Below are 17,675 nucleotides of genomic sequence, written 5' to 3'. Positions count from 1 at the left end.
CAAGAATAATGAAAACATACAAATGTTCATAGCAGCTTTATTCAAAATAGCCCCAAACTGAAAACAACTCAAATGTCCATCAAGAGAAAAATGAATATAAACAATTACGGTTTATTCATATAAATAAGATAAAAATACTATTAAACAACAAAAATAAATGAATTATCAATACTTGCAACATAGATGAATTGCAAAAACATTATAGTGAGAGTAAAAAGCTAGATACAAAAAATATTGTATTATTTCATTTATATAAAGTTTTAGAATAGACAAAATTAATCTATGCTGAAAGAAATCACAACAGTGGACTCCTCTGGTTGGGGGGAGGGGTGGCTAGGAAGAGAGGATTGACTAGGAAGGACATGAAGGAATTGTGGGGAAGTCAGGGAAATGTTCTGTATCTTGACAGGTGTGTGAGTTATAAGGTGCATGCATCTGTCAAACTCACTGAAATGTATACTTAAGATCTGTATTTTTCATCGCATATAAATTATATCTGTTAAAAAAATAAAAATATTATGTGTGCTCTTTTACCAAATATTATATTTTTAAAATTATGTAATAAGTTGGAAATTCAAACATACTTTCGATGCTTTAAAAAAACTTCAAATTAAATTTGAACAGTAAGCATTCATAGAATTGTTTATTTATTTTCAGCATAAGACATTTTATAAAAGAATCAGCAAAATAATTTTAGAAAGTATGTACCTTGATTATTATTAAATACACTCAGAGCTGGAGCAATCTCAGTTGTGCTCCATAAACGCAGAGTGCCATCTGCTGAACAGGACAATAAACGGTGATGTGCAGCGCTGTAAGCCAAGCCCCAGACCGCATCTGTGTGGCCTAGAAGAGGACCTCTTAAAACAGAAGGATCTAAACGAGACAGCAAAAATAAAAAATCAGGAGAAAAAAACAAGTCAGAAATGTATTTAGATCCCAGAGAAAATAAAAATATAAACAAAAGCACCTGATACCAGTATAAAATATGCTTTCTAGTTTCTATTATTCTTTTCAAAGCAGGCCTGGAAATGAAATATACAAACGTAGGGTCTAAAACTAAAAGGCACACTTTTTTTTTTTCCTCCTTAAAGAATTAGGTATTTCCTTCTTCCTCCTCCTATTCCTCCCAAGGGCCAATCTTCTACATTTAAAAATAGCACGTTACCACAAATCATTTGAATTTAACCTACCTTCAGAGAAACCACAGCTCATATTCTCTCAGGAAGTGAACAGATCCTTCCCTCCTCTGACCTCCCTTGACACTTTGGATATACCTTCCTCGGGCCACTTGTCCTACTCTACTAATGACAGTTACTCCTGGGAGCAACAAGCCCCTGACATTCATGAGGGACATGACCTTAAATCTACAGAAATCCCCAAATTCTCAAATAGCAATAACTGAGATGTGGATGTTGCATAGTCTCACCTTTGCACAGTCTCATGATAAAAGTCAAATTGGAATTTTAATACATTATTTATTAATCCTCACAATAACTCTATGAGGTAGTACTCTCAAGATGGCTCAGAGACGTTAGGTCTGAAAATGCCAATGACATTACTGTCTAATCTCCTCTCAAACATATCCATCAAAATTTATTGAAAACATACTGTATGTCAGCATTATGCTAGAAGCTGAAGTCACACAGATGATTAAGACACTATGCAATCCCTGTCCTCAAGAGCCTTAGCAGTCTAATGCAGAAGACAATGCGGTCAGTATAATAATACTGATAGACACCAACAACTAAGGTGAGTAACCGGGATGATGCGAAAGCTGTTTGGAGAGAGTATACAGGAGTTGGCCAGTCACTGAACACAGGGAAGGCATGCTTGGCAAAGGAGGCAGAACCAACAAAATCACAGAGGAAAAACAGTACAGTATATGAGGAAAATCAGAAACAATTCACTATTACTGGAATGTGAAGTTTGAGGCAGGAGTGAAAGAGGTAAGAGCACCTAGTTTATAGTAGGATTTTCATGGCACATAAAGGAACTTGGAAGTTGTCCTAAAAGCAACAGGGAACCACTGAAGGGTTTCTCAGGAGCAGCAGGGTTGAGTAAATGTTTAACAACATAACTTTGGCTGTAATGTAGTAATGTAGAAGACCAACTGGACAGAAGCAAGATGAAGCAAGGGGAATGAAATGTTTTAGTAGGACCTAAACTAGGGAAGTGGTAAAAGGACCAGAAAGGAAGGAGTAGATTGAAGAAATAGCAAAAAGACTAGATAGTTAATAGTCTATGAGTAGTAAGGCACAAGAAGGCATCAGGGATAACTATTAGGTTTTTAGTTTAGGTCATTCTGGTAGCGCCATCAACTAATAAAGAATACATACGAAAAGAAACAAAACATGCTGGGATTTACTGACAATAAAAAAGGAAAGTCCCTGATGGAGCAGGAGAGAAGTAGGGTGCAGAACTAAAATTCTAGTAAAAAAAAAACAGACTTAATATGGTCTGACTGAGACTGGAGGAACCCCAGAAAACATGGCCCCTGGACTCTCTGTTAATCCAGAACTAAAACCATTCTCGAAGTCAACTCTTCAGACAAAGATTAGACTGAACTATAAGACATAAAATGATACTCATGAAGAGTGTGTTTCTTAGTTCAAGTAGATACATGAGACTAAATGGGCAGCCCCTGTCTGGAGGTGAGATGAGAAGGCAGAAAGGGACAGGAGCTGGTTGAATGGACATGGGAAACCAGGGGTGGAAAGGAGTGTTGACATGTTATAGGGATAGCAACTAGGGTCACGTAACAATGTGTGTATACATTTTTGTATGAGAAACTAACTTGAGCTATAAACTTTCACTTAAAGTACAACTTAAAAAAAAAAATACAGCCACTTTGAGATTTCCTGAACGTAGTATGAAGCTTAAAGAAAAGATTTATGAGTCAATAACATATAAAACCACACAAGTGACTTCAATTACCCAGGAAAGTTTGTACACTGCAAAAAAGAAAAAGAAAAAAAAGAGAATTAGGGCCTTGATAAATACCAGTATTTAAGGTGAGAAAAATAAAAAAAATTTATGAAGGTTAGGGAACAGAAAGTATCACAGAATCAAGTGTCAAAAAAGCCAACAGAGTAGACAACTTTCAAAAAGGATGGAGTGGTCAACAGTTTCAGACTCAGTCAATAGATCTAGTAAGATAAGGATTTTTAAAATACCTCTTGGGTCAGGCAATTAGGTAGTCACTGATAATCTTGTTATATTTAGATGGTGTTGCCAGAAGCCAGAATGCAGAGGGATGATAGAGAAGGCACAAAGAACTAGTAAATAGTAATTGTGTTTTAGGAATCCCTGGGTGGATGATAGAGAAGGCACAAAGAACTAGTAAATAGTAATTGTGTTTTAGGAATCCCTGGGTGGTGCAAATGGTTACGTGCTCAAGTACTACCAAAAGGTTGTTGGTTTGAACCCACCCTGAAGGGCCTCAAAAGACAAGCCTTGTGATCTGCTTCTGAAAGGTCACAGCCTTGAAAACCCTGTGGAGCAGTTCTACTCTGTTCACATGAGGTCACCATGAGTCAGGTAAACTTCACAGCAACCTCCTCCTCCCCCCTCAATTGTGTTCTCCAAATAATACAATGAAAGTTAGATGATAAGGGAAAAGAACTAAATAGAAGCCAGAGAGGGAAATGGAGTCAAGAAAAGGCTTCTTCTCACCTGACTTTAGTTATACGTTAAGGGGATGGAGACAGAGCAAAGATGGTAAGGATGAAGATAGGCGAGAGAGGGACAGACTGACTAATAGAGCCCAGTCCCAAAGGGAGTAAGAGAATGAGGTCAAAAGCAAAAGCGAACAGGTTGGGACAGAATGGAGGACAACTCCCAATCTCAAAGAGCAGTAAAGGAAGTAAGGAAAGGCAAGTAACAGATAAATTTTTAAGAGACTGAAAGGAGAGAGTTGAAATTAGAGAAAGCATGCTGGGACTCAGTTTTCTCCTGAGAGGGAAAGTCCTGGTGAAAGCCAGCTCCTTGGGGCAAGGACTCTTTCATTCATGGAACAGCCTCTGGCAGACTGTCACTCACAAAATATGTTTATAAAATCAATGCTGGGAGAAATTTTTGTTTATTGAATTTCTTACTTAGGTTAACTTAGATGGCAAAATTAAACTGATAATGAAAATAATATATGCTTATATGAGAGGAAACCAAAACAGCCAATTGCCAAACAGTCTATCAGAGGAATTTATGGTAACAGCTGGTGAAGCTGGTGACAGATTACAATACAGATTTATGTTTCATGGCACTATTCCCAAGACCAAACGGCACTTCTAAACTTCTGAGGCATCTAAAATATTTCGGTGCTGTGGACTTCAAAAGATTTAACCTTTACACCCCCCAGTAACTAATCAAGGGGATGATGCCAACGTTCGTTTCTCCTCAAAGGTGTTTAGGATAGTGATAAAATATCATCACAGATTAGCTGATAATGAATCAAGTAGTATATAGATGCATAAAATGAAGAAAACAACAGTCAATCAAGCCAGCATTTCCAATTAATAAGATTTTGGGAGTTGGGAATTGTTTTCTCAGGAAGAATGAGTGTTTTTCTTCATTCTTTTAGCATTATATATCAAATTGCTTCCCAAATATAGGAGTCCTTTTTGACAAAATAAAGATACTCTCTTTTACAAATTTATTCTAAAAAATATATAATTATATAGTTACATATGCTAGAAAAAACATGCAACAACATTTTATTCTTTCAGATCTTTGGGGAATCACATACCGTAAGAGTCATAGGGATCGATGTTGGGGTTAGTGGTATTCCAGCCCTGGATCAGACCATCAGTACCTCCACTATAACACTGCTCACCGTTGTTGCTCATTACCACACACAGCACTGGACCCCTGGGAGATAACAACCAATTTCTATCTGAGAATACGACTTGTTAAAAATAAGAATGCTGAATCATTCAGATGGCTATTTTTCTGGTTTTTGTGCTGTAACAGTCTCTGGGAGGTGCAAACGGTTAAGTGTTTGACTACTAACCAAAAGGTTGGTGGTTTGAAGCCACCCAGAGGTGCCTTGGAAGAAAGGCCTGGCAATCTGCTTCTAAAAGATCACAGTCTTGAAAACCCTATGGAGCACAGTTCTACTCTGCAACACATGGGTTTGCCATGAGTTGGAACTGACTCAATGGTAACTTTTTTTTTTTTTTTTGGATGATGAATAAAAAATACTATCATTGTTCATTTTTCTCCCTCTGCTAAATCAGAGGTTGGCAAACTATGGCCCACAGACAAATCCAGCCAGTGGTCTGTGTTGGCACAGTCCACAAGCTAAGAATGATTTTCACATTTTCAAAGGGTTATAAAACAAAACAAAACAAAAGCCAAGATATGCAATAGACAGCATATGGCTTGACAGGCCTAAAAAATATTTACTATCTGACCTGTACAGAAAAAGAATGCCAACCTCCGTGCTGAATCAATTGAATGGATACATTCTTTAAGCTCAAACGGAAACAAGCATGTAATACGTGATCACGATTTAAAAAAAAAGAAAAAAAAAAAACCTCAATATTTTTATCCAGGATTAATTTAAGGGAAAAAAAAAGTTAGGCTATCTAATATTTAAACCTAATTATTTCAACCTTATTTTAAAGATATATATATACATATATATCATTGAAACATCATGTAAATAAAATCTAATTTCAGCAAGGATCCCTATTCGGTAGTGATAAGCCTATTTCTAGCATTACATTATCTGTCAGTTTCTCTTACACTTACAAAAAACACTACTAAATACAAAAAATACATAACACAAATACATAAGTGAAAGAAAATAAAATATCCTAATCAGGCTGATGTACAATAATGTTGGTTTAAAACAAAACAAACAAAAAAAAGCACATACTTACTTATGAGCCCTGAATGTATAGATAGGCTCTACATCAAGAGAAGTACTCCTAAATCAGAGAAAGAAGAGAACTTTTACCACTCTAAGTTTCAGTAGTGAACAGTTTGACTGAATATATACTGTAAAATCATCTTCAGAAATACAAACATTATAGTAACGTACCATTCTAGATTATGGGCTGCATGAGAAAGCTTACCCAACACCAATCACATATTATCTTGACTTCAAAGAAAAAAGATCCTTGTTTAACAATAATACTTTGTTATAGTGCTTTTAGCCTCATCACAATCTATCTGACTAAACGGAGAGAGAGTCAAACTCAGGGGAAAGAACGTGGGCTTTGAAGGGAGAAGTTCTGAATTCAATTTCCAGTTCTGTCATAAACTGGCTAACTTTAAGCATATTATTTAATCTTTCTGAACTTCAGACTCCTCTATGGTTAAAACAAAACAGAAAAATGGGGATAACACTGAATACCTTGCAAGGATTAAATGAAATTCTACAAGTAAAATAGCCTAGGACAGCCGTGGAGATAGCAGGATTTCAATAAATGGTACTTTAATTTCCTTGCCTTTCCAGGAAGGTTAATGTCTATCCTTGATACTTGTAGAAAAAAGTCATTGGGTTACTCCTGACTCAGAACACCACTATGATACCTAATAGTGGCCATAACTGTTAAAGGAAACTGGATTAAAAGCCAAGTATTCAGCATTTTCTATGCCGCGGGAGAAAGATGTGGCACTCTGCTTCTATAAAAGATCACAGCCTTGGAAACCCTCTGGCGCAGTTCTACTCTGTCCTATAGGGTTGCTATTAGTCGGAACAGACTCCACAGCACACAACAACATTGTATTGCAGTTATTTATAGGCGTATGTTATTTCTCCTGACATCATTTCCAAGCTTTAAGTTCAGAGATAAACAGGCCATGTTTTATCTCTGAAGATATTATTACTAAGCTACCATCAGCAAGAAACTTGCTTCAATGTTTTTCTAAATTTTAATCAAGAGTACATAATGAGACATTCACATTCTCTTGTCTAATGTGACACCCACTGTGACAAAAGGCACGATCTATTGCCAGGAAATAAATGTTCTCTGCTGCAAGTACATGAATCTATATGAGAATCGATTCGATTTTTAGCAAGATCTGATTGAGCTATCTGATGCAGACTGATAAATTAAGATTCTTATCTGCCCTATGTATGATGTAAGTCACATAGAAATGCCACTGATTTCTTTTAGATGGGGCAACAGACGTCCTCTCCATCATACGTTCTGATGCACCTTTGTAATAACAGCAGTCCTTCGCACTGCAGAAGGGCCGTTGCTGGTTTTTGCAAGAAGCACTCAATAAAGATTCCACCAAGCAGGATCAGAACCAGCCAGCAGGGTTTATACTAACTCATGTGTGTGCGTGCTCAGAGAGGAGCTACAGACCAAGGGAAGCACACTAGCAGTTAAGTGATGCCAACAACAGTGCCTTTCCGTCTAGATGTACTGGTGGGGATGGAAAGTAGCTAAAGGCTCAAAGCCCAAAGACAATACCAAAGAGAGGGCCTTGCCCCTCTTCTCAATCAGCCTTCCCTCCCCTCTACCCCATAAGCCCAAACTTAGTGAACAATGGTGGTGGGGGTAGGGGTGAGGACGGTTTAGTCATTTTAAACATGCCTATACCTGGGTGGTGCAAGTGGTTAATATGCTCAGCTGCTAACCAAAAGGTTGGAAGTTTGAGTCCACCCAGAAGTGCCTCAGAGGAAAAGCCTCGCAATCTACTTCGGAAACATCGGCCATTGAAAACTCTATGGAGCACAGTTCTTCTCTGACACACATGAGGTTGCCTTGAGTCGGTACTGACTAGACAGCAACTAGTACCTGGGTGGTGCAAACAGTTAACTCACTGAGCTGCTGACTGAAAGGCTGAAGGTTTAAGTCTATCCAGAGGCACCTCGAAAGAAAGGTTTGGCAGGCTACTTCTGAAAAAATCAGCCACTGAAAACCCTATGGAGCACAGCTCTACTCCGACACACATGGGACTGCTATGAGTTGAAACTGACTTGATGGCAACAGGTACTGCTTTATAGCTGTTTACAAGAACAGTAGAGACCTTCAGTAAAGATAAGGGGCTTCCCAAGTATGACAGCTATTTAATACACTGTATAAGGACTGTAGGAGCCTGGGTGGTGCAAGCAGTTTGCAATCAGCTGCTAACCTAAAGGCTGGCTGTTCAAATGCACCCAGAGGCTCTGCGGAAGAAAGGTCTGGCGAACTACTCCCATAGAGACTACAGCGAAGAAAACCCTATGGAGCAGTTCTACTCTGTAACACACTGGGACACCAGGGGTCAGGGGCCAACTCAACAGAAGCTAGCAACAACAATAACAACATATGGACTTTAATCAGTATTCACAAATGCTGGGGAAACCATCAGATGATCTTATCTCTCCCTAAGCATAAGTTTTCCAACCTAACATTAGATTGTGAGTATGAAAGGAAAAACACTCTAAATTACGTGACACACAAAAATAGGTATACACACAGACAGCAACATTATTTGATGATTACCAGGGAAGGGGAGTCACTTGCTAGATAGCAGACACTTGTTACTTCTGATGATGGGAAAGGCAAACACAACATGGGGGAAGTCAGCACAACTTGATCAAGGTAAATGAAGACACTGAGAAGCACGCAAGAACAAAGGACAACTATAGTAAATGCCATACCCACCAAACCAAACCCACTGCCGTGGGGTCGATTCTGACTCACAGTGACCCTGCAGGACAGAGCAGAGGTGCCTGTAGGGTTTTCAAGGCTGTAAATTTTTATGGAAGCAGACTGCCACATCTTTCTCCCATGGAGCAGCTGGTGGGTTCGAACTGCCCACCTTTTGGTTACCAGCTGAGTGCTTTAACCACTGTACCACCAGGGCTCCTCATAAATGCTACAACATATAAAATTTTGCAACAACAGTAATAACAAACAAAAACTAAGTGTATGATTACACAGGTAGATATGTATGCTATATGTGTCTAGGAAGGTATATGTGAGTACGTGCACAGGTATACACAGGTATATTTGCAGGCATAAGTTTATACACGTTTGGGTGTGCTGTATGTTTGCAGGCATAAGTATATACATGTTTGGACATGCTGCATATATATTCATATAGATAAGAAAGCATATGGGGGCACAGTTACGAAGACCTCCTAGACATATCCAAACACCTCATGGGACTGGTTTACTGCGTTACAGGGCTTGGGACCATGGTCTCGTTGAACAACTCTGTCAATTGGCGTAACAGTTCATAAAGATAACGTTCCACATCCTAGTTTGGTGAGTAGTGTCTCAGGTCTTAAAAGCTTCCGAGTGGCTATCTAAGATATAACTACTGGTCTCTTCCTGTCTGGAGCGAAAAAGAATGCAGGAAACCAAAGACCCAAAGAAGAAACTAGTCCATGGGACTAAGAGCCCACACAAACCACGGCCTTGTTTAGCCTGAGACTAGAAGACCTAGATGGTGCCCAGCTACCATTACCAACTGTTCAGACCAAGGATACAATAGAAGGCCCCAGACAGAATGGGAGGAAAATGTAGAACAAAACTTAAATTCCTAAAAAAGATCAGACTTACTGGACTGATAGAGATCAGTGGAACCCCCAAGACTACTGCCCTAAGATACCCTTTTAACTTGGAACTGAAGCCACTTCTGGTGGTCAGTTTTAGCCAAATAACAAGCTTATATAATAAATACCACCCGTGAGGAATGTGCTTCCTTAAACAATCAACTGTATGAGACCAAATGGTTAACATTTACCCAAAAGCAAAGATGAGAAGGCAAGGAGGGGCAGGGAAGCTAGACTGATAGAAACAGAACAAACAGAACGAAAACAATGAGAATGCTGACACATTGCAAAAACTGTAAGCGATGTCACAGAGCAATCTGTATACAAATTGTTAAATGGGAACCTAATTTCCTATGTAAACTTTCACCTAGAACAAAATAAAATATTTTTTAAAATAAATAAATTATGTGACACAGTGAAGAAGAGAGAACTAGAAGAGATATTTGGGAAATTTAATAGCAAGTATTAAAATAAGTATTTTTCTGCTGGAAAAAAAATGTTAATTAAAATATTTACATAAAGTTAAAGTAGAATATTCTCACTTTTTGGCTGGGGCTGTTTTCTGTAAATTCCACATTTTTAATGTGTGATCTTCTGATGCTGTTATCAAAACAGGTTCAATGGGGTGGAAAGCAAGGGCTCGAATGCCATCAAAGTGACTTCTTAATGTAAACTTCGGATTCCACGTCTTCCTCAATGCATCTTTATTGTTTGCTATCTATTAAAGAAACAAAACAAAACAAAGACACCAATACACTTAATTCAGGATAGAAAGAAAATCTCATTTCAACATTAACTCTTGCTGATTTGTCATAAAGCCATCATACCATGCAACTTTCAAAACAATCTTAATTTTAAAACAACACAATTTTTAAATGTAAATAACCAAACCAATAGGTAAAATCAGCAAAGTGTCAACAGTGGTTTCTTTTGCATATGAAAGGTATAACAAGAAAACAACATATTTCAATATATAGAGGGTCAAATAATTTAGTAACGTAAAAAACAGATCTTTAATAAACCAAACCAAACTCATTGCCATCAAGTTGATCCCACCTCATATCGACCCTATAGGACAGAGCAGAACTGCCTCTTAGGGTTCCCGAGGAGTGGCTGGTGGATTTAAACTGCCAACCTTTTAGTTGGCAGCCTGAGCTCTTAACCACTGTGCCACCAGGGCTCCAGATGTTTACTAGGATGATTTTTTTAAAAACAGTAATTTCAACCTAAGTTATAACACTGAAACTCTGTAATTTGGATGACCATTGAAAAAATAGGTTATCTTTAAAATCTGTGAACATTTTAGGTTTTGGTCATACTTTTGATATTTTCAATACTTTCTAATAGGAGCTAAATTTTCTTCACTGAACTGGTTACAATTACAAAGCTCATTAACTGAAGGCAAAAACTATAAAAACTGGACAAGATAATCACTGGTGAATTAAACACACCATTATGTTCCTTTTCTCCATGGTGATGCGATCTCAACAATTAAAAAATGGCTCTATTTTTTCCATATCAACTAATAGGAAAGCTAAAGAGGTAAATGGTGTTTGACTTTACACTAGCACCATATGTGAACCCTTCACATCACAAGGCTAACAAACACGGTAAGCTTAAGCAAGGGTATGGCAAGGCCTCATAACACTCTAGAGAACTATATTTACAATAACAAAAAAACAATAATAATACCTATTTTGAGCTTTATTCATTATTTTAAGCATTACTCAAAGCACTTTGCATGCATTTAACTCACTTACTCCTCACAATGACTCTCTGAGGTAGAAACTAACATTATCTCCACTTTACAGACTAGACACATAAGGAAAAGAGAGGTTAAGTGACATGTCCAACGAACTCCACAAGTAAATGGAGGAGCTGGGATTCAAACCCATGTAGTCTGGTTTCAGAAGCCACACTTGTAACAAAAACTGTAATTTAGAACCCAGAAATTTAAAAATCTATAGAAAATTTTGTATAGGACATATAACAGTTGAATAGGAGAACACAAAAACATACACGGAACACAAAGCACGCAAGGAACCACTGAAAGAATTGGAGCTAATTATCTTGGAAAAGAAAAAGCTGAGTTGAATCATGTCCACTCTTGTTAAACAGCTGAAAGGTTTTTGTATGTGAGAGAAATGAGATTCCTTCTGAATGTCTTAATGTGGTAGGCAGCCACTAACATGGCTGCAAGTATTTCCTTGTACTTAAACCTTGCATAGCTCCCGCCCCCATTATAGGGTTGATTTGTGTGACCAATAGATTACAGCAGAAGTAATGGCAAGTTACTTCCAAAATTAGGTTATAAAACCTTTCATTGTTCTCTTTTCGAGTGTACTCACACTGGGGAAAGCCAGCTGTCATATTGAGAAGCCTCATGGAGAAGCCAAGTCTTCGGCCAATAGCCAGCAAGGAACCAAGGCCTGCCAACAACCACATGAGTGAGCTTGGAAGTGGACTCTCCTCAAGTTGAGTCTTGAGGTGATACTGCAGCCCTGGCCAATGTCTTTACCACAGTATCAGGAGAGACCCTAAGCCAGAACCACCCAGCTAAACTGCTCTCAGATTCCTGACCCACAGAAACTATAACATAATAAAAGATAACAAATGTTTGCTATCTTAAGCTGTTGAGTTTTGTAATTTATCTGTTACACAGCAACTGATTACTAACACACTTAATAAAACTAGGAACTACTTTTGGAAACAGGGAGGCAGACCAAACACCAAGTTTTCCGATCATTAAGTGCTATGAAAAAAGAACTCATTTTCTACAGATAGAGAACTAAGTTCCATTAGATGATGGACAACCTCTTTGTGGGGTTAGTATAGAGGAAATAAAAGTATCTATTAGGAACTTCTGCTGGACTAGGTAATCTGGACCAACTCTCTACTGGGGGCAAGTAGAAATGTAGCACTAAATATAAAAAATGGAGAACCAGCAAGGAAAAACCAGGCCCGGGGGGTAAGGGAGGAGACTCAGAATAGGCTCCAGGGAGGACAGAGGCCTAAGGAGGTGATCCCAGTGTTTGGGGCTGTTTTTCCTCAGAACATGTTTACTGATTCCAGAAAGGGATGGCTGAGAAGTCAGGCAGTGCTTTTAACCGCCTTTCTGTGCCGGGGGATACAAGTTGGTGTTCAGGGTCTGCTAAGAAACTGGGGCTTGATAAACCACTTTGCTTTGGGTTATAACTTCAAAGGGCTGTATGACAGACATGAGGATGAACCGCGAGAAGACAAGCCCTTGCAGGGACTATAAATCAGCTTTAGATTGTCTCAAAAACTAAAAACAGAGTGAAATGATTTCTAGTGGCCCCAGACACTCAAGAGAGGCAAATTAAAATATACTTTCTGGAGGAAGATATCATCCTAGGCCTCAAGTTATTTTTACAATTTTTCAAATACAGATATTTGGCCATAGTAAAAAATAACCAGACACGTAAGGAGATAAGACAACATAATTAAAAACAAGTAGAAACATCACATAACTGTAATCAAACTATAGACCCTCCAACTAAAACTTTAGGTCATTAAAAAAAAAATCTAGACTGAAACATGGAAAGGCAAAAAGATAGAAAATACAGAACAGAGGGAATCGGAGGTATAGAGATTATAGAAAGGAGATCTAACATATCTGTAACTAGAATTCCAGAAAGAAAAAACAGTAAGTGATACAAAAGCAATATTTGAAGAGAAGTGGCTGAGAACTTTGCCAACCTGATGAAACATCAAGCCAAAGGCACAAGAATTTCAAAAAGGTTAAATAAAAAGAAAACCATACCCTGGCTGACAACCAAGGCGTACAGAATACAAAAAAAATATTCAAAATATTTTTTGAATCATTCAAAAAACCAGATTACCATTAAACGTCCAACAATAGGACTGACAGTTGACTTCAGGAGAAAATAACAAAAGCCAAAAGATAATGAAATAGTACATTTAGAGTGCCAAAAATACACACTGCCAACTAGGATTCAATATCCAGAGATAATAATAAACCCACTCAGGTGAAATAAAGACAACTTAAGAAAACTGGAAACTGAGAGACTTGCACACCAGCAGACCTTCACTACAGAGAAGTATTAAAAGTGTTCTTCGGGCAAAAAGAAAGTGAATGGTCAGACATGCAGGAAACAATGAAGAAAAGGAAAAATGTAAACATATGGATAATCCTAACTGAATATAGACTGTAAAAAACAAAATATCTTGTAGGGGATAAATACATATAGGAATAAACAAAGAATGACATGTAAGTTGGGAAGGGGTAAAATAGAGTTAAAAGAGTTCTAAGGTCCTTGCATATCGCATTTTGATAAGGATGTGTGTGCTAGTCTCTAGGGTAACCGAAGAGTGTATAAACTTCAAAGTAACAGAGAAGGGAATTTCAATAATAAAAACAAATCAATCCACAAATAGGCAAACACTGAGAAAAAAGGGAACACAAACCCAAATACATCAGTAATTAGAAAGAAAAAGACTAAATGCTTCAATTAAAAGACAAAGGTTATCAAAAACTGGATGAAAAAAATAAAAGTCAACTAATTGGTGTTTAAAAAAGATAAATGTAAAATATAAAGATATAGAAGCATTGGAAATAGAACTGATAAAATCTTTATCACATACGTGCAGAATGGAGTGCAAGGAGCTTGTTTCAATTAGAAGTTACTGTAATTACGAGTGAGAACAAAATGGAGTAAGATGGGAGATGAAAAGAAGTATGGATTTCAGCTGGTTTTAGAGATAGAATCCAAAAGACTTGCTAATGGACAGAGAGTGAGAGTTTTGATTTGCAGGAAGGAGTGGGCAGTGTGGGTTCTACTTTGAAATGTTTTCTTATTATGTCCACGGTTTGCTTAGGCATCCATCCTACATCCCCACATGCCATTCTTGTCCCAGGAACTACACTGTATTTTGAACAGAAATAATGGAGTATCAAAGTGAGGGGATTTTAACGAAGAGATAAGGCAGCTTGTAAATACCTAAGTATGAAATAAGTAACTGTTGTTCTAATAAAGCATTTATGATTATGAAAAAGTGTTAATGCATTTATAAAACAATTGTGTTTGGAATTAAATAAGCAAAAGCACAAAAGTGCAAAGATTTCAATTTTGGCCTAAATAACTGACTGGTCAGCCTTAATATCTGGAAAGCACCCTGTACCTATGCATGCCTAACAATAATTAAAATCACTTCTTGGCAGGATATTGATGATGTACTAAAGAAGCAAGATAAATGTTGCTGTTGGGCAGGCATAAATTTCATCTAATCACTGGTACCCTGTAACATAAAGTAAAACCCAAACTTGGTAACAGAAAAGTAATGCTTTCCTTTATCTAAAAGCAATGAATTATACTAACTGAAATATAGATTTAGGTAACTTCCATAATTTTAATGTCTAGATCATGTGAAAAATGTTACTGTTTATTATACATTCATATTTTCAAAGTCTGCAATTAAACCTGAGCCAAGTTCTATAGTTGTAAAGAAGTTTTATCACTGCCATCTTTTTCTATAAAATCAACTTTTAATTTTAAAAACAACAAAAATAAAACTACCACTCACATCATAAGTTAGCGAATCTGCTTCATTGGCCACAGTAAGACCTGCCAATTCTCCAAGTCCCAGCTCACTTTCAAGGGCTTCATCTGCTCCCATGATGAACGACTTCCCGGAAGAAGGAGGAAATGTTAAGGCTTCCACTGAAGAGGGAGAACAAAAGAAACAAAACAAAAAACCTCTAGTCAAAAATTCATCTAATTCACTTGTATGAAATTTCTTATAAGGGTATGTATACATTTGACTATTCTTAAATGCTTTTAAACCCAATAAAATTCAGTGAGCAGAAAACCCTGAAGAATCAACTGCTTTTTGCCTATCTTAACCACAAGTTAAGGGAACTATCTAATTAGAAAAATATAACATGAAACAAATCCAGCAGCCCATTGTCCTTTCCTTTTCACTATACAGAAAAATATCACTAAAGGAAAGTAAATTTTAATATTTGATGCTAATTACCCAAATAATATTTCTATCAATTATTATAAGTGATTCTTTCTGAACACTGCTGGTCTTGAAAGTAAAATTGGTGAATTCTATAATCTGGAGGAATACAGAAAATTTCAAATGAAAATTGTTAAAATTATAAAATGTGCATATTTGAGGCAAATTAATATATGGTGTTAGAAGTCAGGATTACCTCCAAGGAGGAGAGACCGGCAAGTGATTAGAAGGCAATACGGGGAGGACTTGTATGGCCCTCGTAATGTTCTAGTTCTTGACCTAGGCAGTGGTGACATAGGTGGGTGCACTTTGTGATAATTCACTGAGCTGTACCCTTAGGACTTAAGTACTTTTCTGTAGGTACATTATACTTCATTTTAAAATGTTTATTTAAAATGAAATTTTAAAAAGTATTCATTTGAATACTTTTCTTTAGCTGCCAACTGTGCTTCAAAATGTCAGATTTAATTTGTGATAAACTTGAATATCCTTTACTTAATAACACTGAACATACCAATCCAATTCCTTCAATAACCATCATAGAAGAATCAGTTAAAAGTAAAATGCCAAATTAAAACAGATCTTATTTAATTTGGTCAATAATAAAATGTCACTCTTTGTAAATGAAAATTATCCTGACAGTCTCAGATGGTCTTTGAGTAGTTTTCAAGAGGCGGTTACTTTACCAATGACAAAGATTTATGAGTTGATTTAGAATTTAGTAGTTCAAACTTTGGCTGCTAAAAAGGTAAATTAAAGAGGTAAATGAAAAGAAACAAATCAACATAATCAGCACATGTAGAAAAAACTGGATTTGCAAGGTATTTTTCGGCTTTACATTCAATTATAACAAATAATTAACAATATTTATTGAATAAATGAAAGAATGGTTACTTGCTTTTAAAAATAGTAGTAGCAGAAACTCTACTTAAACTCATTATAAAAACAAAGTGAGGTATAAATTAAGTAAATAAGACATTTTCAAGCCACCATATAATAAAGTAGCAATAATAAAAATGGGTTTTATCCAAACATACATCATGAGGGGTTCATTTACTAATGAGTTCATTACTAATCATAGTTCATTTATTAATGAGTTCATGAGTAATAATTTACTATAAAATAATTTAATCATTTAGTAATGAGTTCATTTACTAATGAGAAGTGGAATTATTTAAGTAAAACAGCAATTTTCATGCGAAATTTGAAACCAAATGATTCATGGGAGACTATGAAGCTAGGTCTTCAGCCAGGTGTTTTTAGTTTTGTTTTCATTTATAACATGTCCAGTTATCTTTGTTCAGGTGTGAAATAAAAATGACTCTTCAAAAAAAGACTAAGATTCCTGGAATTGACCATACTTAGTGTGGTCACTCCCTAGTATTTACTACAGCCTGCTCCAAACCTGTAGGTCTGCTGTTTTTCTATAACCCTTGGCTAAGTAATCAATCCAATACAAACCATAGCCGCCTCATTCTAGCTCATTTCTCTGCCAAGAAACAAGACTACAAGCTAGGGGGCCCAAACATACTGTGTGGGCGAATGTAACTAATGCTCTAGAAACGGCCAAGCAAAAACAAAGAAGGCAACAGCTAATTCCTCACAGACCAGCGGGTAGCCAGCAGACTTCAGGGCTGGATTGAGCAGCAATGCTCGTTTATTTGATTGCTTTCTAAGATGCCTTAGAACTAAAGACTACAAGTCACATTTCATTTCCACTTGGTAACTAAACATTACTATCTGGTAACTAAACACGACTAGCCTGAATCAGCAATTTACAGAATTATTTAACTGTGCCTCTTAAATGTGACATTGCCTTCTGAATTATTAAAGTAATAAATGTGTGTGTGCATGTATGCGTGCACGCACACACACACACAACCATGCCCTCAAGTTCTAAAAGTACCTCGTTAGGAAATCACACACAGGGTATGGAAGCATTTTCTGAAAGTAGACTGGAGACCAAGGAACATCAGTCGCAGGCAATTAAATATACAATCTATTTCTTAAGTGCTTTTTTCTATTTCTGAAAAAGCTGCACTGTGGGCAAGGCTTAGGACCATTGTTACTGACACGTAAGTTAAACATTCAATGCTTCAGTGTTAAGGTTCTTAAACATTTTCTATCAAGGGCACTTTCTGTAGCTTAACTAATGCTTTTGTTCATCTGT

General features: G+C 36.9%; 1 protein-coding gene across 4 annotated transcripts in view; it reads right to left on the bottom strand.

Moving 5' to 3' along the window:
- The window catches only part of STRN (striatin), a 168,438-nt gene that overhangs the window by 10,332 nt on the left and 140,431 nt on the right, over positions 1–17,675 (bottom strand). For all 4 annotated transcript variants that reach the window (XR_002824871.1, XM_023736050.1, XM_004369561.2 and 1 more), the window contains exons 10-14: positions 15,068–15,204; positions 10,045–10,220; positions 5,883–5,930; positions 4,745–4,866; positions 709–876 (exon numbers count right to left, since the gene is read on the bottom strand). Coding sequence is in view for 3 of the 4 variants with exons in the window: in XM_023736050.1 (XP_023591818.1) it covers positions 709–876; positions 4,745–4,866; positions 5,883–5,930; positions 10,045–10,220; positions 15,068–15,204 (651 nt within the window). In the remaining variant the exon portion in view is untranslated. The remainder of the gene's footprint in view (positions 1–708; positions 877–4,744; positions 4,867–5,882; positions 5,931–10,044; positions 10,221–15,067; positions 15,205–17,675) is intronic.

This window comes from Trichechus manatus, unplaced genomic scaffold, assembly GCF_000243295.1.
Source record: "Trichechus manatus latirostris isolate Lorelei unplaced genomic scaffold, TriManLat1.0 scaffold00005, whole genome shotgun sequence".
NCBI classification, from domain to species: domain Eukaryota; kingdom Metazoa; phylum Chordata; class Mammalia; order Sirenia; family Trichechidae; genus Trichechus; species Trichechus manatus.
The sequence above is the reverse complement of the archived record's forward strand: the minus strand, read 5'-3'. Positions and strand labels throughout refer to the sequence as shown.